Genomic DNA, 27,209 nt, shown 5'->3' with positions numbered 1-27,209 from the left:
ACCAACCAGTACCTAGCCTACTTCAAATCTGGCCACAAAAATTGAGACAGGATTAGTTAATGGGCTGACAGCAAAGTATCCTCAGGGGAAGCATGATCTTAATTGACATGATACAGTTTCAAATTCAGTTGAAAAGGTGAAAAATACAATTCTGCAGCAACTAACTTAAAAATGTAAATAAAGAAAGTGAGAACTAAGACTGGGAAGATAGATTGCCAGTCAAGTCAGAGTAGTGGCAGATATTTAAAAAGTTACTTCATAAATTTACATTACAATATCAAACAGAAATAAAGACCAAGTATGACCCACCAATGGCTGAGATAGGTGGAGCTAAGGAGCTAATGGCACCTAATGGTGACTCCTTTCCTTTCATCTTTGGAAACAGCTCTATTTCTATCGTTAATGTCTCTATTTTTCCCTTTCAGGGTGCTTTTGAAGACCTAGAGTTACACACTGACTCGGTTCTTTGCGGGAATGGGACCCGCTCTCAGGGTCTCACAACTGGCTGTAAGTCAATATACCAAGGATGTGGCCTAGAAGGTTAGCTCACCTTCAGAGTTCCGGGATTTCCTGGCTCTGGAGGCAGGTGGACTCAAGGTCGGTGCCTCTGCAGGAAATTGGTGTGTCGTGGGAAACAGAAGATCAAAAGCAGCCAGCTGGCTACTAGCTGTGTGCCCAGAGACCCGAGTTCTTTGGGCACAGAGCTCGGAAAAAGCAATGCAATGGACCTTTAACATCGTAAATTAGCGAGTTGTTTGCTATGTCTCCCATCTCACTGTGAAACGGAGACATCTCTTTCTCCTTCAATAGGGAGAGAGAGAGCCTGTGGTATGTCAAATTACCAGTTGAATGAGTAGTCTTTGGGGTACTAAGAGTCTCTGTCCTTATTGATGCTTTGCTGCACGCTTGAGTGCTCAGTGGGGGGGCGCCAATGCTTTTTTGCTGGTGGGGGAGGTTGTTGCTTTGCTGCTGCTCACGCATGGGAGGGGGGAGCTGAGGGGGGGCTTTGGGATTCTAACATTTAACTGTCATTTATTCTTTGGAGCACTCTGTTTTCGTGGATGGTTGCACAGAAAAAGCATTTCAGGATGTATATTGCATACATTTCTCTGACATTAATGTACCTTTGAAATTCAGAAATAGCATTAAATGCAACACGTAACATTATGAAGATTAGTCATAAGCCAGTAGATTGGGAAAGAAAAAAAATTAGATCAAAACAAAAAAAAGTAACAACCGGCAGTAATGGCATCAAAGTGTTTGTTGCTTCCGGAGATGAGACTGGTGAATAAATAGTGTGAAAATAAAAAATGATAAAATTTTTAACATGTATTTTGCATATGTCTTTACAGAAGATGACAATAAGCACATACAAATAATATTAGAAAATCTGCAGAAAAATTAAGTTAGAACAGTTACAAGAGAAAATGTACTGTGTTAATGATACTGAAGGCTGTTTGGACTTCTGGACACATTAACCTGTGAGAATTGCCAGCATTGCAGGGAAAATGCTAGAATCCACTCAGGGAAACTAAGAAATTCTTAGCACAGTCACTTACCATTGACATGTTTTTATTAAAGGGACGAATTAATTAGAACACCTAAGAAGATGTAACGAGCAGAGAGCATAAAATGGAACCAGGCAGATTTGGATTTACAGAAGGCATGAGATGAGCAGCTACACAATGTTATTATGATATATAACAATTACTGAAATTAGATGCAATATATGGAGAATGAATTAGCTAATTAACAGAAGCAGAATCGGAACAAACTGATTATTTTCAGGATGGCAAGTTTTACTAGTGAAATGCCATAGGGTTTAATGCAGGAATCTCAATTATCGATATTAAATGCCTTAAATAAAAATACCAAAAGTATTTTAGCCAAATTAGTTGACAATACAAAGAGAAATGAGAGGGCAAGTAGCGCAGAGGTGTCCCATTCTACAAAGGATTTGAAAACATTTTGAATAGGTTAAAAATATTGGCAGATGGGCATATTGAAGGGAAGGGTGATGGGTAAAAACTGAGAACCAGAATCTTGTTGAAATGGAGAGAGAGGCTGAAGAATGCTACAGTGAAGTGTGATCTGGGTATTCTTATGTGAAATTAAGGAAGTTAGACAGATTAAGCAATTAGGCAGACAATGGAACATGTGTCTTGTAGAACAGAGTGGAGAAGTAGCCAAGTCCTGATGCAACTGTACAGGGCTTACAGAAAGACCTGCAGCACAGCACCAAAGTCTTATTTATGGATAAATCGGGTTGATAAAGGTAAAGGAATAGTCTTAGTAAAGATGGTGCAAGGTTGAACTTGGAGGCTTTGATGTTTAACAGAATGGGAGATCATCCTAGCAAAACATACAGTAACAAGAGTTTGAAAGACTTGACAAGGTAGATGGACGACTGCGCAAGCGCATGGACGTCAGCGAGTTAGACCAGCTTGAAGAGTTTAAAAGGAGACAGCTTTATAGAGTGGGCGCCAGAGGAGCACTCGACGGAGTAGAGAGAGAGACAGAGTAGGAGCACTTTGGTTCAACAGGGCTTCAGCGATAACAGGTCGAGGCTAGGTAAGCTTCTTGTGAGGAATAACAAGTATGTCTGTGAGGCCGGTGTTCTGTACTGGGTGTCAGATGTGCGATGTCCAGGAGACTCTCAGCCTCCCAGCCTCCCAGAAGGCCACATCTGCACCAGGTGCATCGAGCTTAGGGACCTGGAGCTGCAGCTTGACCTTCGTCTGGTCAGGAAAAGTGAGGAGATGATAGAGAGGAGCTACAGGCAGGTAGTCACACCAGGGACTCGGGAGACAGATAAGTGGGTAACAGTCAGGAGGTGGGAGGGGCAAGAGTCAGATACTAGAGAATACCCCTGTGGCTGTCCAAATAAATACTCCTGTTTAAGTACTGTTCGGGGGGAAAAGACCTACCTGGGGGAAGCAACAGTGGCCGTGCCTCTGGCACAGAGTCTGGCCCTGTGGCTCAGAAGGGCAGGGAAAGGAAGAAAGCAGCAGTAATAGGGGACTCTATAGTTAGGGGGTCAGACAGACGATTCTCTGGATGCAGGAAAGAAAAGCAGATGGTAGTTTGCCTCCCAGGTGCCAAGGTCCGGGATGTTTCCAATCGCGTTCACGATATCCTGAAGTGGGAAGGTGAACAGCGAGAGGTCATGATACATATTGGTACCAACGACATAGGTAGGAAAAGGGAGGAGGTTCTGAAAACAGACTACAGGGAGTTAGGAAGGAAGTTGAGAAGCAGGACCTCAAAGGCAGTAATCTTGAGATTACTGCCTATGCCCCGCGACAGTGAGTATAGGAATAGAGTGAGATGGAGGATAAATGCATGGCTGAGGTATTGGAGCAGGAGGCAGGGATTCAGTTTTCTGGATCACTGGAGCCTCTTCTGGGGCAGGCATTGCACTTGAATCCCAGGGGACCAATATCCTGGCAGGGAGGTTTGCTAAGGCTATTAGGGAGAGTTTAAACTAGAACTGCCGGAGGGCGGGAACCAAACTGAAGAGACAGAGGAAAGGGCGGTTGGCTCACAAATAGAGAAAGCTTAGAGACAGTACAAGAAGGACAGAGTTGTCACCATTGGTGTAGGACCAGCAAGCTTCAGCAGCTTATTAGTCGTAAGATCTGACCTACTTGTACTCTCATGAAGAAAGCACCAGATCAATGCAAGTCAGTTTTATAATCTAGTTACTTGAACTATTAAAGATTACATTTCCAAATTTGGTTATGAATTCACAGGTTAACTGGAATAATGTCATGAACTAAAAACATTATCAAAATAAATTGCACAGAGAGACAAGAAATAGGTGTAGACTGGATTGTGGAGCCTCTTGATTATGATCCAGTATATCAAAGACAAACTTAAGATTCAGCTCTGAAAAATTAATCTACTTGACACATCATGTTACGATCAAGTAAAGTCTTGCATAAGAATGTAGCCTGGTGAAAAGTACACGCTCAGGACAACAAAGACTTTTTCGGGTTTTAATTCCTTTGTCGGTTTTCGATGTTTAAGTGCCAGAAGAGGGTTGTGAAACAAAACGAATGAATTTACAACCAGTTCGTGCCATTACAATTTCAGTTTAACTTCCGATTCACACCCTTGTGTATGGACAAAATTGCGTATGCAGTATATAAAAAAAAACACCAGATCTAATACGGTACAAATACGGTAGTGGCAATCTTGGATGGTGAGGAACTTGGTATAAGCTACACTACCCAGTGTTGATTTCTACACTCATGGAAATCTTTCCTCACCATGCCCAGCATACTCTGGGAAGAACCCACTTACAACACCTTACCACGTCTTCAGCAGAAAGCAAAATGGTCTCCCCACTATCCCGCGCGTGCGTAATGACATCGCCGTCTCCCTTAAAGGCACAGCCAACTATTCTAGCATTACCCAGATGGATTCCAAAGTACACTTTTAACGATACTGAATAAGATCCAACGGTCATCCAGTTACATTCTCCTCTGTATTCAAGTAATCGTCCTCGATTACTCGCTCACTACAAGGGTACTTTTAACTTCCTTAACTGCTTCTCTAAAGAGAACTGAACTGAGACTAGCCAGTATCTCAGACACTGCTGCCGGACTTATGGAGACCTCATCTTGGTTCGCAACGTGGGTTAGGGTGCTGTCCAGCATCTACTCGTTTACTCCTGCGGGGTGCTGCCACAGGAGGGCTACCAACCTCTGCCCCTGCATTAGCCGTCATCGGCTCCCCTGTCTCAGTTCCAGAAGGTGTCATATTTTCAGAAGATATGCTGTCTAGGCTAGGGTCAAGAGTCTGTGCACCCTGTTCTGACACATCTTCTACCAATATCACACCATTTTCTGAATCCTCAGAATCTGATTCATGCCCCAGGGGCGAGCCGGCCTGAGTTACTGGAGTTTGCAGTCTCCTTCGGGTAGCTGGAGTGGGATGGTTCTCACAGGGCCTTATGTCTACCCTGTTCACCCTTTTGCTAGGCCCACCCTCCCAAGGTTCCACAGTGTAGGTGCTGCCCAGTACCTCTACTACCCTGTAGACGGCTGAGTTCCAAGCATCCTGGATCTTATTACGACCTAACGGTCTGTTCCTCAAGTAAACCAGTGCATCCACATCAACTTTGGGACAGTACACTTTGTCCTCCTGCCAGGCAATGCATTCTGCCGCCTTCTGCTCAGAGTATTCTTTTGCTCTGGCATGCACATCCCTCAGCCGGCTCTGGTGTACAGCTAGCCAGTCATGTTTCCAGTCCACAGTCTGTTCTTGCCCCAGCAGAGCATCCACGGGCAAGTGGGGATCCACCCCAAGCAACAGATAGCAAGGTGAATACCTGGTGGTGGCGTGAGGTGTCGCATTATATGCATACACCAACTCCGGTAGATGTTCTGGCCGTCTGCGCTTCTTTTCTAGAGGCAACGTACGCAACAGATCGTGCATCGTCCTGTTGAAACGCTCGCACTGCGCATTTCCAGTAGGATGATGAGGTGTGATACGGCTCTTCTTTACCCCGTATAGTTTGCAAAGCTCCACTATGACCTCACTTTCGAAGTTATGGCCCTGGTCAGAATGCAATCTCTCAGGAACACCATACTTCATGAACCATTCCCTCAAGAGCACCCTTGCTGTGGTATCCGCCTTTTGATCCCGAGTCGGAAATGCTTGGGTAAATTTAGTGAAAACGTCCGTGACCACTAAGACAGTCACACGCCCATCAGTTGCCGGCTCCAACACAGTGAAATCTACAGCTACAACTTCAAGCGGCCTAGAAGCCAGAAATGACTTCATGGGGTGGGGGGGGGGGGTGGATCCTAGGCTGTGGCATCTTAGTTAGTACACAACATGGACAATTTTTGACCCACCGTGCCACATCCTCGTGTATGCCCACCCAAAAACAACAACTGCAGAGTACGTTCTATGCCTTGATGACCCATAGAATCATGTACATACTCTAACACTTTGCTCCTCAAGCTGATAGGTACCAGAAGCTGGTAACACTCCCCAAGCTTCTCATCCTCAACTACCCTATACAGTAACCCTTTACGCTCCCTGATACTGTCCCAGTGTCTTAACAGAGACAAAACAGGTTTAGGCAGAGTTTTTCGCTCCTGGCCACTCAGCTTCCTTTTCTGATCCCATAAGTCTCTTAGGACAGTTAACGCAGGGTCTTGCTGCTGAAAAGTACGCAAGTCCCCATTAGAATAACCTGGGAGGGTTGGAGTGTTCCCTTGGGTCGGACCACTTACATCGCTAGTACCAGCTTCCCAGGCTCGAATCTGCTTAACCCTACAGCCGTTAAGACCAGCAGTAACCAGTGCCAGGTCAAGGGCAGTGCCGTGATTGACCAAACTACCAATCGCCACAGCCCCATCAAACTCTGCATCCTCTGAGACAGGCTCAGGCTCCCCCGCAAATGGCTGCCTAGAGAGTGCATCAGCCACGGTATCGTTCCGACCCGAACGATACTGGACATCGAAGTCAAACACTGCATAGACAAGTTGCTTACATGGCTGATAATGTTCATGCCCACAATACATGGGATAGGTGGTTCGGTGCTAACAGGATCCCTGACTACTAGAAAGCCACAATTTGGTATCTTCATGCCCATTGCTTGAACCTCTAGCTCTAGATACCCAAAGTAAGGAATATCAAGACTGTCTGCAGCTGCTAGCCTAAGCCAGCCATCAATGGACAACATTTCCTCATCCTCTCCATTCAAGTGTTCTCGAAAGAACTGTTCGGTCAGGGTGCTTACCTGACTACCTGTGTCCAACGGACAACGACACCTGATACTTCATGCTCCACAACTGGACATGTCCCTATAGCGCATTGCAGCAACTGGTCACAGGGTAGCTGTACATTATCTGTGAGGTTCCGCCGAATTGCCCGACTCCCAACCTCGAGGGCAGGAGGATGCAGACTCCATTTCCCTTGCACCCCGCTTCCGTGGGCAATTCCTGGCCAAATGTCCTCCCACCTGACACTTGAAACATATTGGCTGCCCATCTTCTGTGAACCTAGGCCGTAAATTACGTCTGCCCCTAGTAGCGCGTGTAAAATCCCTCTGTACAGTGAGATCTTTCACTGCTTGAGTCAATTCACAAAGGGCTTTGCCCTGCTCTGCGACTACTTTAAGGATGTCATCTAGTGTGACTGACTCAGATTCCGGAGCTTTAAGAATCGAGCACTGTGCCTGGCCACTGCTACACTTTGACTTTCCAGACCTTGTATTTCCCAGGGGCTCTTCTACAAGCCACAGACGAGCCTCCTCCCTCACTTCTATCATTGAGGATTCAGGGTGGTTCCACACGAATCTGTAGAGCTCCCTTCTGAGGGAAAGATCCCTGATCCCCTCTATAAATTGGTCTCTTAGCACCGCCGCTTATCAGTCATGGCATCAGGGGAGTGCTTCAGTATCAAGTTAAGAGCTTGAGCTAGGACATGGGAAAACTCTCGTACATCTTCACCCTCAAGCTGCTTGCGACTGTAGAAGCCATGCCACAGCTGGGGTGCACTACATTTGACTCTAAAAGCTTCCCTGAGATAGGTGAACAAGTCATCAGCATGGTCTTCCCCAGCATCACTGCGCATACGTGCTTCTTCTAAGGCTGCACCCGAGTAGGGACATAACAAAGTCATACTGATCCTGGTCAGACTGATTTCTAGTATGAAGTGCACGTTGTATTTCTTCAATTGGGGTGTATGGGGTGTCAGGGAGGGGTAGCACCTCTGGTGGGGGAACATGTCGCGTCCTTTTCAGGGCGGTTAGTCCACCTTTGGTCCCCACCTGGCACTCAGCTCTCACCTGTGGCTCCTCGTAGATGTTTGCATGCAACAGCAGCCACACCCCGGGCAACGGCTTCGACAAGCCGGCTAAACCAGGGGAGGGTAGCCGATGGGTCTCAAACCCTCGGTGTGATAGGAAGTTGTCTATCCCAGCATGTGAAGACAGACTCCGGCGGATTGAGTGGACGAGACCAATGGAAGGTCCAACGGTTGAGAAGGCGGTCTCTGCAAGCGTCGTGGAACGTGTAGAGCAGGACAAGACACAGAAGACGTCCTGGTCATCCACTGCGCCTAGTCCCATCTCCAGCCGTCTAGACTCTGTCTTGCCACTGGATCCAGATGGGAATTGGGAACAGAGAGTGAGGCTGACGCTGCGCAACTCTCCCTCACTTAAATCCAAATCACGCGCTAGTCTCGACACCATCATAATGGTGTCGAGGTCCTCATCGACGTCAACGATGGACGAACAACCAACCAACCAATTTCTTCAATAAAGTCATCAACAGACCTCCCATCTTTCTCAACATCCCCCGTAAATGGAACAATGTGCCTTTCCCTTGGGACATATACATAGGACCTTCTGCTTAATTTATCTATGGTTGCCATGGCTTCATCGTACCTACTACACAATTCACTAATTTGTTCATTCAGATCAAGTTCAACTGGTATATCCTCTGAGCATGACATAGTAAAACCTCAAGCCTTTAAAGTTCACACAACAAGCCTGCAGAAAGGAGCTGCTGCTGTCCTTTGCTGCAGATGCGATGGCTTCACGGCCCGCAGTCCCCGAGGTCCACGTCACCGCTCTGCATCCTGACGTCAGTCGCTGACGTCCCGGCCCGTTCCCGAGGTTCCTGCGCGCTTTCCACAAGGCTCTACTGCGCTGTCTCCTTCCACCCGATGGGAACACAGTCCTGTCTTCACCACTACTGTATTAGGTACTGTATAATATACTGCATACAGCAATCAGAGACCCTCTAAACTGGCTTGGAATTAGCCCCACTCCTGGTACCAGATTTTGTAGCCTGAGGAAAAGTACACGCTCAGGACCACAAAGACTTCTTCGGGTTTTAATTCCTTTAACGGTTTTCAATGTTTAAGTGCCAGAAGAAGGTCGCAAAACAAAACGAACGAATTTACAACCAGTTCTTGCCGTTACAATCTCAGTTTAACTTCCGATTCACACCCTTGTGTACGGACAGAATTGCGTATGCAGTATAAAATTACCAGAAGTAATAGGGTACAAATACGGTGGTGGCAATCTTGGATGGTGAGGAACTTGGTATAAGCCACGCTACCCAGCATTGATTTCTTCACTCGTGGAAATCTTTCCTCACCATGCCCAGCATACTCTGGGAAGAATCCACTTCCAATACCTTAACCACGTCTTCAGCAGAAAGCAAAATGGTCTCCCCACTATCCCGCGTGTGCGTAATGACATCACCGTCTCCCTTAAAGGCACAGCCAACTATTCCAGCATTACCCGGATGGATGCTTAAGTACACTTTTAACGATACTGAATAAGATCCGACGGTCACCCGGTTACAAGAAGACCCAAACTCGATGTAATAATTCCCCTTTTCCTGAGCCTCCATTCAGAATAAAAGGACAAGCATGTAGTCCTGTATACCACACAAGAATAGACTTATGCAGCCTTAAAGTATATTATTACATTAACAACATATTTTAAAAGTGTGCAATTATATTTATTTGTAAGGAGGACGAAAGATGAAGCAAGTGGGAGGTCGTGGAGAATGCTTACATTATGGAATCTCAGCGTGGGAGGTGGTTTTCAAGAAATGGAGATTTGTAGAAGGGTCACCCAATCTGCCAGAAGAAAAAAAGAGAAAAGAAGAAAATTAAAGTAACTTTCATACCACGAGTAATATAGATGTGTCTCCCTGATACAAGGTGATCAATAGCTTTGATCATCTACAAGAGAAATAATGCAAAATCATTAGACAAGGTGTAAAGTCATAAAATCCTTTCATAGATATGTGTTTGCATATTCTTTTGTACAGATAATTCACACCCCAAGATTTGAACAAAAAGTCGAACACAGAATGCATACAACAAAACCCATAAAAAACTATCATTTATCAGTGTCTCAGCTCCTCTGGAAGGCAGAATGATCACATCATAAACAAGCATTTATTCGACAAGAGAGTCATAGTCATACAGCACAGATATGAGCCTCCCAATCCATCACATCCATGCCATCTTTTAACCATCCTGACTAACTCCCTGCCTACTAATGTAATTAGGTTTGCATTCTTCAATGACTCACCTAGTCAATTGCCTGTCGAAATGTCTCTTAAACATGTTTGAACCTGATTTCACCACCACGTCTGGTGATATCAAATATTCTGCGCCAAACTTTCCCCTTCAAATTTTACAGAATACTTTCCTCTCACCTAAAACTCATGCCTTTTTTTTAAATATACCATGGGAAAAACCTACCCTATCCATATTTCTTCTAATTTGATACACCTTTGTCACCCCTTAGATTCCGTCCCTCCGGGGAAAACAAGTCCAGCCTATCCAATCTCTCCAAATAACTGAAGTCATCTAATTACAGCAACACGCTGGTGAACCTCTTCTACACTTTCTCCAATATAACCACATCCTTCCAGCACTGCGTGCAATACTCCAAGTGTAACCTAACTGTGCTTTTTGAAGTTGGAGCATAACCTCCCAACTTTTAAACACAAGAAATTCTGCAGATGTTGGAAATCCAGAGTCTCACACACAGAATGCCGGAGGAACTCAGGTCAGACAGCATCCGTGGAAAAGAGTAGGCAGATAACGTTTTGGTACAAGACACTTCATCAGGACTAGAAAGGGGAAGAGGCCACAATAAGGTGGGAGGGGAATATGTACAAGCTACAAGGTGATAGGTGAAGTCAGGTTTTTGGTGGGGGGAGGAGAAGAGAAGGAATGAAGTGGGAAGCTGGGAGGTGATAGGTGGAAAAGATAAAGGGCTGAAGAAGGAATCTGACAGGAGAGGAAAGAAGACTATGGGAGAAAGGGAATGAGGAGGGGCAACAGGGGGACGTGACAGGTATGTGAGGAGAAGAGAAGATGCAAGAGGAGGCTATCCAGACTGAATACGAGGTGTTGCTCCTCCAACCTGACAGTGGCCTAATAGTGACACACACTAGTGATGATGGAACAGGACTGATGAAATATATAAATATACTGATGAAGTTAACTGCTGCAGGGAGAAAGGAAATTTCCGTGAAGCAGAAACACTTGGTGCTGGAGGTGTCATCAAACTTATAATTTGGGACTGAGATCAGAGAAAAACGTTTGCTTCAGCAATTTTTTTAATGTATGGCCAAACTGCAGATGAAGCTTACTTATAATGTTAATGTGAAAAGCCCTACATGCTAAAGGTCATACATTTGGCCATCACACAGTAAAGCAAGTTTAGGAACTGACATTTCACCATTCCTTCTACAGATATTATAACCATATAACAATTACAGCACGGAAACAGGCCATCTTGGCCCTCCTAGTCCATGCCGAACTCTTACTCTCACCGAGTCCCACGGACCTGCACTCAGCCCATAACCCTCCATTCCTTTCCTGTCCATATAGCTATCCAATTTAACTTTAAATGACAACATCGAACCTGTCTCAACCACTTCTGCTGGAAGCTCATTCCACACAGCCACCACTTTGAGTAAAGAAGTTCCCCCTCATGTTACCCCTAAACTTTTGCCCTTTAACTCTCAATTCATGTCCTCTTGTTTGAATCTCCCCCACTCTCAATGGAAAAAGCCTATCCATGTCAACTCTATCAATCCCCCTCATAATTTTAAATACCTTTATCAAGTCCCCCCTCAACCTCTATGCTCCAAAGAATAAAGACCTAACTTGTATAACCCTTCTCTGTAACTTAGGAGATGAAACCCAGGTTAACATTCTAGTAAATCTTCTCTGTACTCTCTCAATTTTGTTGACATCTTTCCTATAATTTGGTGACCAGAACTGTACAAAATACTCCAAATTTGGCCTTACCAATGCTTTGTACAATTTCAACATTACATCCCAACTCCTATACTCAATGCTCTGATTTATTAAAGCCAGCATACCAAGAGCTTTCTTCACCACCCTATCCACATGAGATTCCATCTTCAGGGAACTATGCACCATTATTCCTAGATCCCTCTGTTTTACTGCATTCTTCAATGCCCTACCATTTACCATGTATGTCCTATTTTGATCAGTCCTACCAAAATGTAGCACCTCACATTTATCAGCATTAAACTCCATCTGCCATCTTTAAGCCCACTCTTCTAACTGGCCTAAATGTCTCTGCAAGCTTTGAAAACCTACTTCATTATCCACAACTCCACCTATCTTAGTATCATCTGCGTACTTATTAATCCAATTTACCACCCCATCATCCAGTTCATTAATATATACGACAAACAACACTGGACCCAGTACAGACCCCTGAGGCACACCACTAGTCACCGACCTCCAATCTGACACACAGTTATCCACCACTACTCTCTGGCGTCTCCCATCTAGCCACTGCTGAATCCATTTTACTACTTCAATATTAATACCTAATGATTGAACCTTCCTAACTAACCTTCCAAGTGGGGCCTTGTCAAAGGCCTTACTGAAGTCCATATAGATAACATCCACCGCTTTACCCTCATCAACTTTCCTAGTAACCTCTTCAAAAAATTCAATAAGATTTGTCAAACACGACCTTCCACGCACAAATCCATGTACACTGTTCCTAATCAGACCATGTCTCTTCAGATAATTATATATACCATCTCTAAGAATACTTTCCATCAATTTACCCACCACTGACGTCAAACTCACAGGCTGATAATTGCTAGGTTTACTCTTAAAACCCTTTTTAAACAATGGAACAACATGAGCAATACGCCAATCCTCCGGCACCATCCCCGTTTCTAATGACATTTAAAATATTTCTGTCAGAGCCCCTGCTATTTCCACACTAACTTCCCTCAAGGTCCTAGGGAATATCCTGTCAGGACCCGGAGACTTATCCACTTTTATATTCCTTTAAAGCACCAGTACTTCCTCTTCTTTAATCATCACAATTTCCATAACTACCCTACTTGTTTCCCTTACCTTCCACAATTCAATATCCTTCTCCTTAGTGAATACTGAAGAAAAGAAATTGTTCAAAATCTCCCCCATCTCTTTTGGCTCCGCACATAGCCGTCCACTCTGATTCTCTAAGGGACCAATTTTACTCCTCACTATCCTTTTGCTATTAATATAACTGTAGAAACCCTTTGGATTTATTTTCACCTTACTTGCCAAAGCAACCTCATATCATCTTCTAGCTTTTCTAATTTCTTTCTTAAGATTCTTTTTACATTCTTTACATTCCTCGAGCACCTCATTTACTCCAAGCTGCCTATATTTATTGAAGATCTCTCTCTTTTTCCGTACCAAGTTTCCAACATCCCTTGAAAACCATGGCTCTCTCAAACTTTTAACCTTTCCTTTCAACTTAACAGGAACATAAAGATTCTGTACTCTCAAAATTTCACCTTCAAATGACCTCCATTTCTCTATTACATCCTTCCCATAAAACAAATTGTCCCAATCCAATCATTCTAAATCCTTTCGCATCTCCTCGAAGTCAGCCTTTCTCTAATCAAAAATCTCAACCCTGGCTCCAGTCCTATCCTTCTCCATAATTATATTGAAACTAATGGCATTGTGATCACTGGACCCGAAGTGCTCCCCAACACATACCTCTGTCACCTGACCTATCTCATTCCCTAACAGGAGATCCAACACTGCCCCTTCTCTAGTTGGTACCTCTATGTATTGCTGCAAAAGAACTATCTTGCACACATTTTACAAACTCCAAACCATCCAGCCCTTTTACAGAATGGGTTTCCCAGTCTACGTGGAGAAAATTAAAATCTCCCACAATCACAACCTTGTGCTTACTACAAATATCTGGTATCTCCTTACAAATTTGTTCCTCCAATTCTTGCTCCCCATTAAGTTATGAATTCTGGCACAATGGAAAATGTTGAATCAAAATGTTCTCTTTCAGATATGACAAGCAGGTCACAGTAACTTGCTCAAATAGCTTTTGAAACATTATAAACCACCTCACCATTACATCGGCACCAACTGATGCATCTGTGAAAGAGTTTTTAGCTCCCATATTGATTATCAATATTTAATCATTAATTCAGACACCACAAAACCACAGTGAATGCACTCAGACTTGATCACAAGCTACCCGTGAAGAAGAAAGCCAAAAATACACAGTATATTAAGAATAATTATAAAGTTAAATGTTACCCTCATTTAAGTTGGACTTTATTACATTGGATCAGCATAACTAAGCATAGAAATACAGTGGATTCCAGTTAATTTGCCCATCAGTTATCATATACTTATTTGGGACAATTCTTAAAGAACAAAATAGAATTGATAGATATACCGTCGTTGGTACAGGAGACTTACATCCCACACCACCAGGTTCAGGAACAGTTAATGCTCTTCAGCCATTAAATTCCTGCACCGGTGTGCATATCTTCACTCTCCTCAACAATGAACTGATTCTACAATCCATAGACTCACCTTCAAGGACTATAAGTCAGCTTCTTAGTTTTATTTATTTACTTATTTATCATTACTATTTTATTGTATTGGTACAGTTTGTCTTCTTTGGCATATTGGTTGCTTGTCAGTCTTTATGTGTAGTTTTTAGACCATAAGACATAGGAGCAGAATTAGGCCATATGGCCCATCGAGTCTGCTCCGCCATTCAATCATGGTTGATTTTTTTTTCTCTCCTCCTCAACCCCAGTTCCCAGCCTTCTCCCCGTAACCTTTGATGCCATGTTCAATCAAGAACCTATCAATCTCTGCCTTAAATACACCCAACAACCTGGCCTCCAAAGCTGCACATGGCAGCAAATTCTACAAATTCACCACCCTTTGGCTGAAGAAATTTCTCTAAATCTCCATTTTGAAAAGGCACCCCTCTATCCTGAGGCTGTACCCTCTTGTCCTGGACTCTCCCACCATGGGAAACATCCTTTGCACATCTACTCTGTCTAGGCCTTTCAATATTCGAAAGGTTTCAATGAGATCCCCTCTCATCCTTCAGAATTCAAGCAAGCACAGATCCAGCACCATCAAACATTCCTCGTATGATAACCCTTTCAATCCAGGAATCATCCTTGTGAACCTCCTCTTGGCCCACTCCAATGCCAGTACATCTTTTCTAAGATGAGGGGCTCAAAACTGTTCACAATACTCAAGGTGAGGCCTCACCAGTGCCTCATAAAGATTCAGCATCACATCCTTGCTCTTGTATTCTAGACCTCTTGAAATGAATGCTAACATTACATTTGTCTTCTCACCACCGACTCAACTTGCAAGTTAACCTTTAGGGTGTTCTACACAAGGGCTCCCAGGTCCCTTTGCAACCCAGATTTTTGGATTTTCTCCCGTTTAGAAAATAGTCTGTACATTTATTTCTACCACCAAAGCGCATAACCATGCATTTTCCAACATTGTATTTCAGTTGCCACTTTATTGCCCATTCTCCTAATCTGTCTAAGTCTTTCTGCATCCTACCTATTTCCTCAACACTACCTGCCCCTCCATCAATCTTCGTATCATCTGCAAACTTGGTAACAAAGCCACCTATTCCATCATCTAAATCTTTTATATACATTGATAAATCACTTTTCATTGATTCTATTGGATTTCTTTGTTCTACTATGAATGCCTGCAAGGAAATGAATATCAGAGTAGTATATGCTGACATGTACATACTTTTGTTTCCTTAAGGTTGCTATATCTGGGGACAATAGTGGGGACAAGCTCCCGCTACCAATTAAATGCCCCCAATGTCATGCACCTCAAATAGGCTCTGACAACGAAGTCCAGCTCCTGGACTTACGTGCAGGGGAACTATTTCTACTGATGGGAGAAGGGGCAAAGCCAGGTTACTGGTGCCTTAAAACCAGTCGCTTTGAGCAAATGGGGCTTGGCATCCGTGGTTGGCAGCTCACCTAGGAGAAAGAAAAGTCTAATTTCAAACCTCCGCTGCCTTGGGACTGTACCCATTCATGGAGAAGGTTTCAAGAGTAACCGTAAGAAAAAATCCAGAGTAGGAGTCCCTAAGGCTGTCCTACGTTCAGTTTAATGCTGACTGCCAACTCCTGTGATACCACTGGTGCCAAACTGTATTAACCTCAGCCGTCCCTTTGGATTCATCAGCTTCGTGGGGAGGGAGGGGGAGCTTGCATCATGGGCAACAGCTTGCTCTCCATATTGTACTGCCCTGGCTTGCGAATCATGTAGACAGCTGGAATACAGCATCCATGGCTGACCCCGTCAGTGGAGGGCCTCAAGAAAACTACTTCTGATAAAATTTACTTTCAAGTTGGATGATGCTCAGGATAGATACCTAATATCATTTCTTTCTTTCATTTATCAGCATTGACTGGTGTTTCTCACAGACGTGTGATTTTGTGTAGTTCTAAACTGCAAAATCATTTTTGGAGCATTATTAGTGTCACAGAATATTACAACACAGAAAAGGCTCTTTGGTCCATCTAGTCCATGCTAAATTATCATTCTCCCTAGCAATCTAGTATTCTAAAAAGCATTTATGAATCTCAAAGATGAGAAAGCTTTAAAAAGTTCTCACAAGATTATTAAGACCAATTGCTGTTATTGATACAGTGGATTCCAGTTAATTTGGCCATTGGTTCATCAGAACAGCCACTTACTTGGGACAACTTATAAAGAACAGGGTGCAGATACATTTCTACCAAAGGAGGGGTTAGGCGCTCCTTCCCTCCGCTAGTCTGCAGGTCACCCTTGGGCAGGGCGTGGCACCTGCTTAGCACCTGCCCCCCCCAACCCCCCACCCCCGATCAGGGTCACTTGAAGCCATGGAGTAGGTGGTGGATGGGCGTATGAGCACCGGGTACATATCACAAGTCCTGGTTATGTGACCACTGATGCCAAGCGGACAATCTCTAATGGCTGGGATTACCCGTTTTGTAAAGACGCGGGACAGAAGGCAGCAATGGCAAACCACCTTCTGTTGAAAAATTTGCCAGGAACAATCATAGTCATGATCCCCTTTGTCGTACGACACTGCACACATAATGAACAAACTTACAGAACAAAAACTAACTGAGAAAATAACCAGGGTTACTTTTGTTTATTTGGCACACTGTGCTGTTTAATTGGGACAGGAGAATATTGCCAGTTTCTAACTAGAGTCAGTCACATGCACTCATGTGGCCGGTAGATACTACTTTTAGTGAACAGTTCTAAATAGCACCAATTGCATGTACTTGTCATTGATAGTTGTCAAGAAATAAGCAGTAAGGCAATTCAGAGCTATTCACTGCAGTTTCAAGCATTCAGGCTTGGAGATGCAGTAGACGACTGGGAGTGAAAATGAAGCCATGAATATTAAATTCTCCATTTTTTGTTAAGTGCTTGTCCCTGTCCCTTTATCCCCTCTTTGTTCACTCCTCTTGATTCACATGGGCCCTATCACCATATCTCTTTCTCTTCATCCATTCTATTTGCCCGTCACCCACACTCTCCACTAATTAGTTTTCCTCCCCACTGCAGTCCCTTCATTCCATGCTCCACTTTCCTCTCCTATCAGATTCTATTTTCCTCGGCCATTTGTCACTTCCACCTATGACCTCCAAGCTTCTGATGCCATTCCCACTAATCCCACTTCCCCATGTGCCGATCACTCCATTCCCGCTTCACATGGCTCCATCTATCACCTGATCCATCCTTTTCCTCCATCTTTCTGTACTGGCGATCTTCCCTCGATCTTTCAGTGCAGATAAAGGGTCTTGACCCGAAACACTGTGTGTCCGTTCCTCTACATTGATACTACTCGACCTTTTGAGTTCTTCCAGCTTTTTGTGTGTTGCTCCAGACTTCAGCATCTGCAATCTTGTCTCCAATTATTTAGAAATACCAAATAAAGACTGAAGAGTTTAGTCCAAGCTGTTTGATTCCAAAAATAGTCAGAATTCAAATAATTGCTTAATGGCATGGGCAGAGAAAAAGATTTTTGCAAGTTGCACAAAGTCAGCCTACAGGATTCTGGTCTATTGGAAATGCACCAAGAATCAGTATACATAGGAAAGCTAAATAGTTAAAGGCTTTCTTCTGAAACATTTTTATCATTTTGTTGTAAAGTTGATTGCAGTTAATATTCCCTTTGTCAAGCACCTGATGGACATTAAAAGCATCAACAAAAAGATGGGAAAGGGTAGGAAAATGGTACGAGGTAAAAAGATTTATCACGATCTTGCTGAATGGCAGAACAGGCTCAATAGGCCTTAAGTCATTTCTTAAGTCATTTATCTGCCTAGGTAATTTTTAATTCTATTCAAAACATAATTATACCATTATTATATATAAGGCAGAGCAATATTAACAACTGAAAAACAAACTTACAGTCATCCTACTAATATTTTGGTCTTCTTCCACATTGTTTTATTGCCAAATACCATTACCCAAGCATATACCAAATGTTTCTGTCCCCATACAGCATTCAAGGACGGCTTCCTTTATGCTGTTTCAAATTCGCCATTCAAGATTTATCAATTCAACTTCTAAACTCCAAGTTAGATAAGAAAATACACATATTAAGCAATCATTAAGATTGCTTTATTGACAGGGCTCATAACAATAGAACACTAATTACTTTTTCACAAGGCAAGCCCAGAGCTAGACAAGCAATTCCAGCAAGCTATCAATTTTATATAAGTACTTGTCTATCAAACCAGTAAAATTTCCATATATTACACTGATCACTAAGACAAACTGAGACAAAGAATGTGTGTGCTCAGAGAAGCAAACGAATAGCTTCAGCTTACAAAGAACATCCCCCACAGCATTGCTCATGATTCAATGCTTCCGTGAGTAAACTTTCTCTTTTCAAAGTTACTCCTTCTCATTTAATCACTTCATCTGCTTGAGGTCCTGCATTTCTTCTGCACACTGGTTCCCTTCACACCAAGCAGAAAATAACAAGTGACAGGGAAAGCACTTGCAGCTGATCCACATTCTGTGATGCATCCCGTAACTCTCAATCAATACTTTCCCCCTTCTTTCTGACAAATCTGCCCATGCAGCTTCTTCATCTGAATTTCATACCATCACCGAAGTTACTATCATATGCCCAACCTTCGTTATCTTCGCCCTTCACTCGCTCTCCTCTGCCTGATTCCAAATGTATGCTGTGTTCCACCACGGAGCTTGAAAGAGAAAAGGATAGATCCACCTTGGCTAAAAGGGTCAGAAAAGTGGCCCATGGACAAATGCCTGAAATTACAGTGTCTGTGATTTCATCCTGAGTGATATCAGCAACCAATACAATGTTCAGAACTACAGGAAGAGAAGTTGGCAAGACAGTTATGACTTAAAAGAGGGGAAACAAATTTTTAAAAAGTGCATTTAAACCTCTTTGTTCAAGATCTTAAACTTGAATAGCTTAAAGAGCAGTCACTAAAAATTAAATAATTTAAGAGGAACTTCTTTACAAACAGCAGTTAAAATGTAGAACTCACTACCATGGCGAACGCTCCAGTTACATCACTGGCTGGTATGGGGGTGCCAATGCACAGAATTGGAAAAAGAGGCAGAGGATTGTAAACTCAGCCAGCTCCATCATGGACACTAGCCTCCCCACCATTAATGACATCTTTAAAAGATGCTACCTCAAGAGACAGCATCTGTTATGAAGAACCCACATCAACTCTACCATCAGGGAGGAGGTACAGGAGTATGAGGACGCATGCTCAGCATTTTAGGAACAGCTGCTTCCCCTCTGAAACCTCATTTCTGAATGGCCCATGAACACTCCTTCACTATTTTGCTCTATTCATTAACGTATATATTCTTACTGTAGTTTATTGTAGTTTTGCAGTATTGTGCTGTACTACTTCTGCAAAACAACAGATTGCAGGGCATATGTCAGTGAAAATAAATCTGATTCTGATTCCATGTGCTGTGCTTGAAACAGGTAACGCTTAAGGGTTGCTGGGGTGGGGGGGGGAGGAGAGGGTAGGTGTGGTCAAGAGCAAAAATCAAGTTATTCTGGGCAGTCATCATCAAACAATTAGAGCTGGCAAAGCCATGTGTGGAATATAAACACCCACAATAAACAGGCCTCCCAGCCTCCTTGTCAAGCTTTAAGTTTCACATGACGTTAGTTAATAATCTCAGCTACCAAAGTCCATATTCTATGGTTTGGTCTCTTCATCGATCCGAGTGTATGTACTTCAATTGAGTACACTGAGCAAAAGTTAACTATTTCTTTTAGATGTTGCCAACTGCTGTGGCAGTGTTCTTTCGAGTCAAAAAGCTCAAACTAGAGACGAACTTAACAATGTGAGGCTTCGACACAGCGATGCCCATCCTCGACCACCGTAATTGAAGACACATTACATTATCACGTTGCAGTGACCTGTCTTTGTCGCACTTCTCGTTTCTCTATAGTGCACAACAACTGCACTTCTATAAACGTGTACAGCTGGGACATGCTTGTAAAACATCCCACGATCCCGAAAAACGACATATAACGGTTCTCTCTTTCGTGAGTACAGTACTAATATGCTCTGGTGGAAGATTAATCGCAGCGAGCAATGTGAGACCAGGGCAAGGCGGTGCCGGTTGGTGTGCTGTTAGTGCCAACATCCCACCAACAGGAAACTAGCCATCGATAGGCCTGCAACCATCTCAACACAGCCAGTACTTGTTCCAAAAATATAATTAACTTGTACCAAAGACTGGATTCACAGTTAAACCGATTATCCTTGAACTTCAAGAAAATCTTAAGAATTGGCACTTCTCCACCCCACCCCTGGAAAGCGGCCCCAATCTAAATATCCCCAAAGCAAAACTTGGTTCCACAGACTTTTCCAAAAGAAATGCTCTCCACGTGTTTGCGGCCGCCATAAAAGGTGCACTAAAGCTGATTTAAAAGAGCTTTTTCAGCACAGTATTCAACATGCGGTGCAATCAATGACGACTGGGCGATGCCACGCCTCGGGGAAGAACAAAAGGCAGCTACGACTTCAATAGCGATAAAGTTGTCTACGTGAGGTCCGGTCTACCGTGGCCCAGCCACACTCACCTCGCCAGACGCCGAATGCTCCTTGAGTCCCCCCAGAGTTAAGTTGCCTGAAGGCAGACGCTGGGCGAGCCGGGCGGAACGCTGCGATACTCTGACGGGACCAGGCGTCTGCTTCCCCCGTGCTGCGCATGTGTCAGAAAGCAACAGATGCTACCGCCAATCCACTTCACGGAGGAACTTTTCCTTCCGAGCGAGAGTTAACCGTTTCACTTCGATCAAAGATCATCCAAGGTGAAATGTGATGTTCGAATATAAAAGTTACAAAATAATTTCGAATAATTATTTTTGGCGCCGCCTACCTTGCACAATTCCAACGGTCCTTGAATGTCGTTTTACTTGATTAACTGCCTTCAAAAATTACTGTATCTTCCTATCGCTGATCATATTTTTTTGTGAGGGAGTTGGGCTTATTGTCCAGAAGCTAGGAGGCAGAGGGTGATGGACAGTAGTTATTTTTGCGGCCTGGACAGTGGTGAAACGCAGGGATTGGTGCTGTGACCTTGGCAGTTCTGTTTTACATTAATTAGTCTCTCTGGCAACTGTAGATGGTGGCAAGAGATGGCGATGTCAGGAGGTGATGCGGGGCGTCCAGCGACGTCGGATGGCCTCTTGTAGCGACTATATTTTAATTGCTAGTTCACTTGAGTTCCTGGTCAAAGGATGTTGACTTTGAGAGTCTCAGCGATGTCCACCATTCATATATAAATATAGCAGGGCTATACGACTTTGATTTAATCTTGTGGAGGTGGGATTGCTAACGTTTTTATTTCGTGCACTTTTGCTGCTTCACGCACTTGTAATACTGTTTTGTATCTTCGCCAGTTTAGGGGTTTTGGGTATGTTAGTGCTGGTCCTGGCGTAACCTTCTGTACTCTATTGATCCTAAGTTGTACCTCGACCTATTTCAACAGTAGATGAAAGGGTTTGCTGGGCCACGGGGTGCCCGTGGAACACAATTCTACCACTTCTGATGCTTCACAGTACCAACAGAATGTGCAAAGATGAGCAACATGGTACAGGAGGTGTCCTTAGTGGCTCTGCAAGGGCAGTGCAGTGGTGACTACATACAATGCCACGTGGGAGATGCAACAGGAACAACTTGATTCCTGAGGATGAAGTCAAGTAGATTGAAGCCTCCAGTTTGCTGACTGCATGCTGCAGATGTATTCTGGTAGTTAAATCTTCCAAGACTTGGGTATCTCAGTCAAACTGGTGGTGCTGACAAGCCATTCTTGTTAATGGGCATTGAAGTTCACCCCCTTCCAAATACCCCAGCCCACCACCACCACCACACACACACACACACACACATCCCTTCAAAATGATGTTCAACATTGAGGATCACTGATTCATCATCTGAGGTGATAATCAGGGGGAGGTTTTTTTGCCCATGTTGAATATGATTTCATGTGTTCTCATTGTTTTGAAAATCAATGTTGCGGACTTTTGCAAATAATCCTCCCTCCTGTATAGTGGGATAGGGCAGAACAGTGATTGTGATGGAGGACTCTGTCATGTTATTCATAAGGTATGTTTCCATGTCTTTGACTATTTTAGACCATCTCTTGACTATGGTAGAGAACAACTCTCCACTCATCTTCAGGTATTTTTGAGAAGCCTATTGGGCCAGGAGTGACTTTACCATATATGGGTTCTTTTTCTATTATAACATAGAGAATATGTTGCAACTCTGTTGCTTGCTAGGCCATTTTAAAGAGGAATCAAGAGTCAGCCACATAGCTGGGCTGTCTGGGATTGGTTTTTGACCTCTTAATTATTATGACATAGAAGAAAACTTTTTTCTGGACCATGTGAGCTCCCAGAGGAGAAATCCTGGCAGTCCAGTACCCCTCCTCCTTATTTCCCAGTACTCCTAAAACTTATTCTCCAATGGCCTAAGCTCAGCAACAATTCCTCTGATTTTTTCCTCCCTTTATGTCTGTTTGAAAATGCACTCAGAACCCATTTACTTTGACTTATCTATTTCGCCATCTACTCAAAATAGGCTAATGTAGCTTTATGTCTTTTTTTTTGGCTAATGCTCTTTCTTGTGAAACATTTTGACCTTTTTTTTAAAAAAATAGCATTCAACCATGATGAAATAAATAAGTTAACTAAAAAATTGATTAAATATTTTCCTTAAAGGAAGAGAGTTAAATGTATTGTGGTATATGGTAGAAATTCCAGAGTTTATATTTAGGCAACTAAAAACATCTGACAGTGGAAAAGCAAAAAATAAAATAAAATCCAGGTTGAGTAAGAAGTCACATTTGGAGAAATCCATCATGGAGTTGAAGGATGATATAGCACTAAGACCAATAACAACAATCTTGTCTTTCCAGAGATGTCCACATCTTGTAAGCAATAAAAAATATGTATTGAACATAATCTATAATAAATTTTCAGGAGTATCTGATAATCAGTTTTAACCTATCTTCCAAATGAGAGATTCTATACATGTAGCATAAATGCTGCAACACTCGGCCTGAAACGTCGACTGCACCTCTTCCTAGAGATGCTGACTGGCCTGCTGTGTTCACCAGCAACTTTTATGTGAGTTGCTTGAATTTCCAGCATCTGCAGAATTCCTGTTGTTAGCATAAATGCTGCAGTGGATTCCAGCAACATGCTACAAGATTGCTTCACTGGATGCAATGGTCATTAATGGAGCCAAATAGGATTTGAAATACTGACTCTCACATGTCTACTATAAACCTACTGACTCTCACAGCTGACTATTCCTCTTCTCACCCTGTCTCTTGCAAAAATGCCATCCCCTTCTCGCAATTCCTCCGTCTCCGCCAAATCTGCTCTCAGGATGAGGCTTTTCATTCCAGGACGAGGGAGATGTCCTCCTTTTTTAAAGAAAGGGGCTTCCCTTCCTCCACCATCAACTCTGCTCTCAAACGCATCTCCCCCATTTCACGCACATCTGCTCTCACTCCATCCTCCCATCACCCCACTAGGAATAGGGTTCCCCTGGTCCTCACCTACCACCCCACCAGCCTCCGGGTCCAACATATTATTCTCCGTAACTTCCGTCACCTCCAACAGGATCCCACCACTAAGCACATCTTTCCCTCCCCCCCCCCTTCTTTCCGCAGGGATTGCTCCCTACGCGACTCCCTTGTCCATTCATCCCCCCCCCACCCCTCCCCACTGATCTCCCTCCTGGCACTTATCCTTGTAAGCGGAACAAGTGCTACACATGCCCTTACACTTCCTCCCTTACCTCCATTCAGGACCCCAGACAGTCCTTCCAGGTGAGGCGACACTTCACCTGTGAGCTGGTTGGGGTGATATACTGCGTCCAGTGCTCCCGATGTGGCCTTCTATATATTGGCGAGACCCGACGCAGACTGGGAGATCATTTTGCTGAACACCTACGCTCTGTCCACCAGAGAAAGCAGGATCTCCCAGTGGCCACACATTTTAATTCCACATCCCATTCCCATTCTTATATGTCTATCCACGGCCTCCTCTACTGTAAAGATGAAGCCACACTCAGGTTGGAGGAACAATACCTTATATTCTGTCTGGGTAGCCTCCAACCTGATGGCATGAACATCGACTTCTCTAACCTGCTAATGCCCCACCTCCCCCTCGTACCCCATCTGTTATTTATTTATATACACACATTCTTTCTCTCTCTCTCCTTTTTCTCCCTCTATCCCTCTGACTATACCCCTTGCCCATCCTCTGGGTTTCCCCCCCTCCCTCTTTTCCTTCTCCCTGGGCCTCCTGTCCCATGATCCTCTCATATCCCTTTTGCCAATCACCTGTCCAGCTCTTGGCTCCATCCCTCCCCCTCCTGTCTTCTCCTATCATTTTGGATCTCCTCCTCCCCCTCCCACTTTCAAATCTCTTACTAGCTTTTCCTTCAGTTAGTCCTGACGAAGGGTCTCGGCCTGAAACGTCGACTGTGCCTCTTCCTAGAGATGCTGCCTGGCCTGCTGCATTCACCAGCAACTTTGATGTGTTTGAAGTAATCCATGTTGCTTATCCTCTTTAAAATTGTAAGTTATGAAATAGTAATGCCACTTCCTCCAAAATAGGAAACCAAATGAAAATAATTACACATCTCTGGCAATTGACATTTTGTTTTAGTCCTACTGATGTATTAATATTGCAAACATGCATGGCCAAAATTCATTTTCAGACAACTGTGGTTTTTGTTTTGCTTCAAACAATGCGCAACAGTAAACTTTCCAATCAGTAGCATGCTAATTTATAATTATTGCATAGCAATTAAAACACACTTCATAAATTCTCTGCTGGAGAATTATTGGTCTCAAAGGAAGCATCCTTCATACAACTGCAGTAACATTGGGATAAGGTCTTCCATGTGCCATATCATTAGTATTTCCACCTAGACAAGAATGATGATCCAAAGGAAGGATTTGAGTACCAAGGGACTGATTTTATTTTGTATTCAGGAAGTCAAGAAAGAAAGTTAGTTGAAAAGTTTACATACCATGATTAAATTAATTCTGAAATAAGTTATGGGTCTAGGCCACTGAAACACACAAAACAAGCGGTTTGAGATATTTTAGTGTAACTCTGAAAAAAGGACATGGTGAGAAAAGTTTATGGTGTACTCAAAGACGCTTCTGTGTTGCAACAGCTAATTCTACAATTATTCAGAATGTTAAATATTATTTTATTAAATGAACTGAAAATTGCAGTGTATTAAAACTTAATCCAGTGGATCTTTGCAATGAAAACAGTTCCTTTTCACAGCATCTAGATGTCACTGGTAATACTGTACCAGCAATTATTTTCTATCCCTCCTTGCTTCTGAACTAAAAAAAGCTATTAAGTGTCAAACACATTAGTGATGGTGCAACACAAAAAGTACTGCAGGAACGTAGTAGGTTAGACATTGTCTATGGAGGGAAATTGACAGGTGACATTTAGGTTGGGTCCCATCAATGGTCTATTTCCCTCCATAGATGCTGCTTGACCTGTTGTGTTCCTCCAGTGTTTTGAGTATTTCTCCAGATTCCAGCATCTGCCATTTCTTTGGTCCTAATTAGTGGTGGATCTGAATCACATCCAGGCTATGAAAGGGTGGCAACATTTCCTTTCCTGAAGCAATTGAATTCACCAAAAATATTCTTGAAGCATTTCTAGGATTACAACATTTTACCATTACTGAAATTAATTAAAAAGGAATTTCTGATTTATTTAAATACTTGAATTTAATTTCCTTAGATGGTATGATAGGAATTAAATCCAATTATTTGAAGAAATTACCCAAAACTTGAAATTATAGTCCAGTGTTAATCAGCACACAATTGAAGACACCATACCATGTGGGTAAAATTTAATCATGTTCCAACAACAAATGAAGTTACATGATAGTCTTTAAGCTCTTGCACTATGGATAAAATTGCCTAAACAGGAGATAGGGAGCAAGATACTTAGTAATGGAAGGCTCTGGAAATAAAATGTGGCAGGATAGTCGAAAAGAAGACTAAATGGATATGAAGAAGATAAGTCAGAGATTCTTTTGCAGAGCATCATGTTTTATATCCCTTTTGATACAATTTTATTTGCAGTCTAATTGCTAAATGTGATTGGATCCTTTGTGTATGTTTCACAAATTGAAAACAAAAATTGGGTTACTCTCAGAAATGTGCGCATGTACAGAGGGTCGCAGGATTGAACTCAAATATTAAACAGGCTGGGCATCTCAAACTGTGCGCCGCCCTCTGGTGAAAAATGATATCATATCTGTTCAATAGGGGCCGTGGACAATTTTGATTTGATGGAGACGGACGTGAAAGCACAGAGGAACATCTGGAGAAATTTCTGAAACGCCCGTTTGCTGCTGTCGTTACTGTGTGGTCGGGAATCTTTCGGAGGGTAGGCCTCAAAATCCCCGGCCTTGCCTGCTTTTGGCGACTGAGAAGGAGGTCAAATCGTTCGGACCGTTCGGACAGAGATGCCCCTCAGTACTCGGTGTCGGAGAGCTGATCAGAGCTCAAAGTTTTCGGATGACTCTGAGTCGGATTGTGGTCAGCATGGCAGGGAGAGTTTTTCTTCCTTCTCCCGTCTGTATGAGATGTGGGACATTGAGAAACTTTGAACTTTACTGTACTCACGGACTTCTTCATCAAGTTATGGTATCATTACACTGTTTGTAACTATATGTTATAATTATGTGGTTTTGTCAGTTTTTTCAGTCTTGGTACATTGTCCTGTGTTTTGTGATATCACACCGGAGGAAATAAAGTATCATTTCTTAATGCAT

General features: G+C 43.2%; 1 protein-coding gene across 8 annotated transcripts in view; it reads right to left on the bottom strand.

Annotated features, from left to right (window-relative positions):
- LOC134354940 (very long chain fatty acid elongase 4-like) overlaps positions 1–21,110 on the bottom strand; it is a 51,077-nt gene extending 29,967 nt beyond the window's left edge. For 4 of the 8 annotated variants that reach the window (XR_010019929.1, XR_010019931.1, XR_010019930.1 and 1 more), the window contains exon 1: positions 20,954–21,087. Coding sequence is in view for 3 of the 8 variants with exons in the window: in XM_063064456.1 (XP_062920526.1) it covers positions 20,954–21,083 (130 nt within the window). In the remaining 5 variants the exon portion in view is untranslated. Of the gene's footprint in view, positions 1–9,550; positions 9,616–20,953 lie in introns of all 8 variants that reach the window. The other 4 variants (XM_063064459.1, XR_010019932.1, XM_063064457.1 and 1 more) reach the window with 4 other exon arrangements.
- Positions 21,111–27,209: the final 6,099 nt, after the last annotated feature.

The sequence above is a fragment of the Mobula hypostoma genome, chromosome 12, assembly GCF_963921235.1.
Source record: "Mobula hypostoma chromosome 12, sMobHyp1.1, whole genome shotgun sequence".
Taxonomy (NCBI): Eukaryota; Metazoa; Chordata; class Chondrichthyes; order Myliobatiformes; family Myliobatidae; genus Mobula; species Mobula hypostoma.
This window is presented reverse-complemented; position numbering and strand designations above follow the sequence as displayed.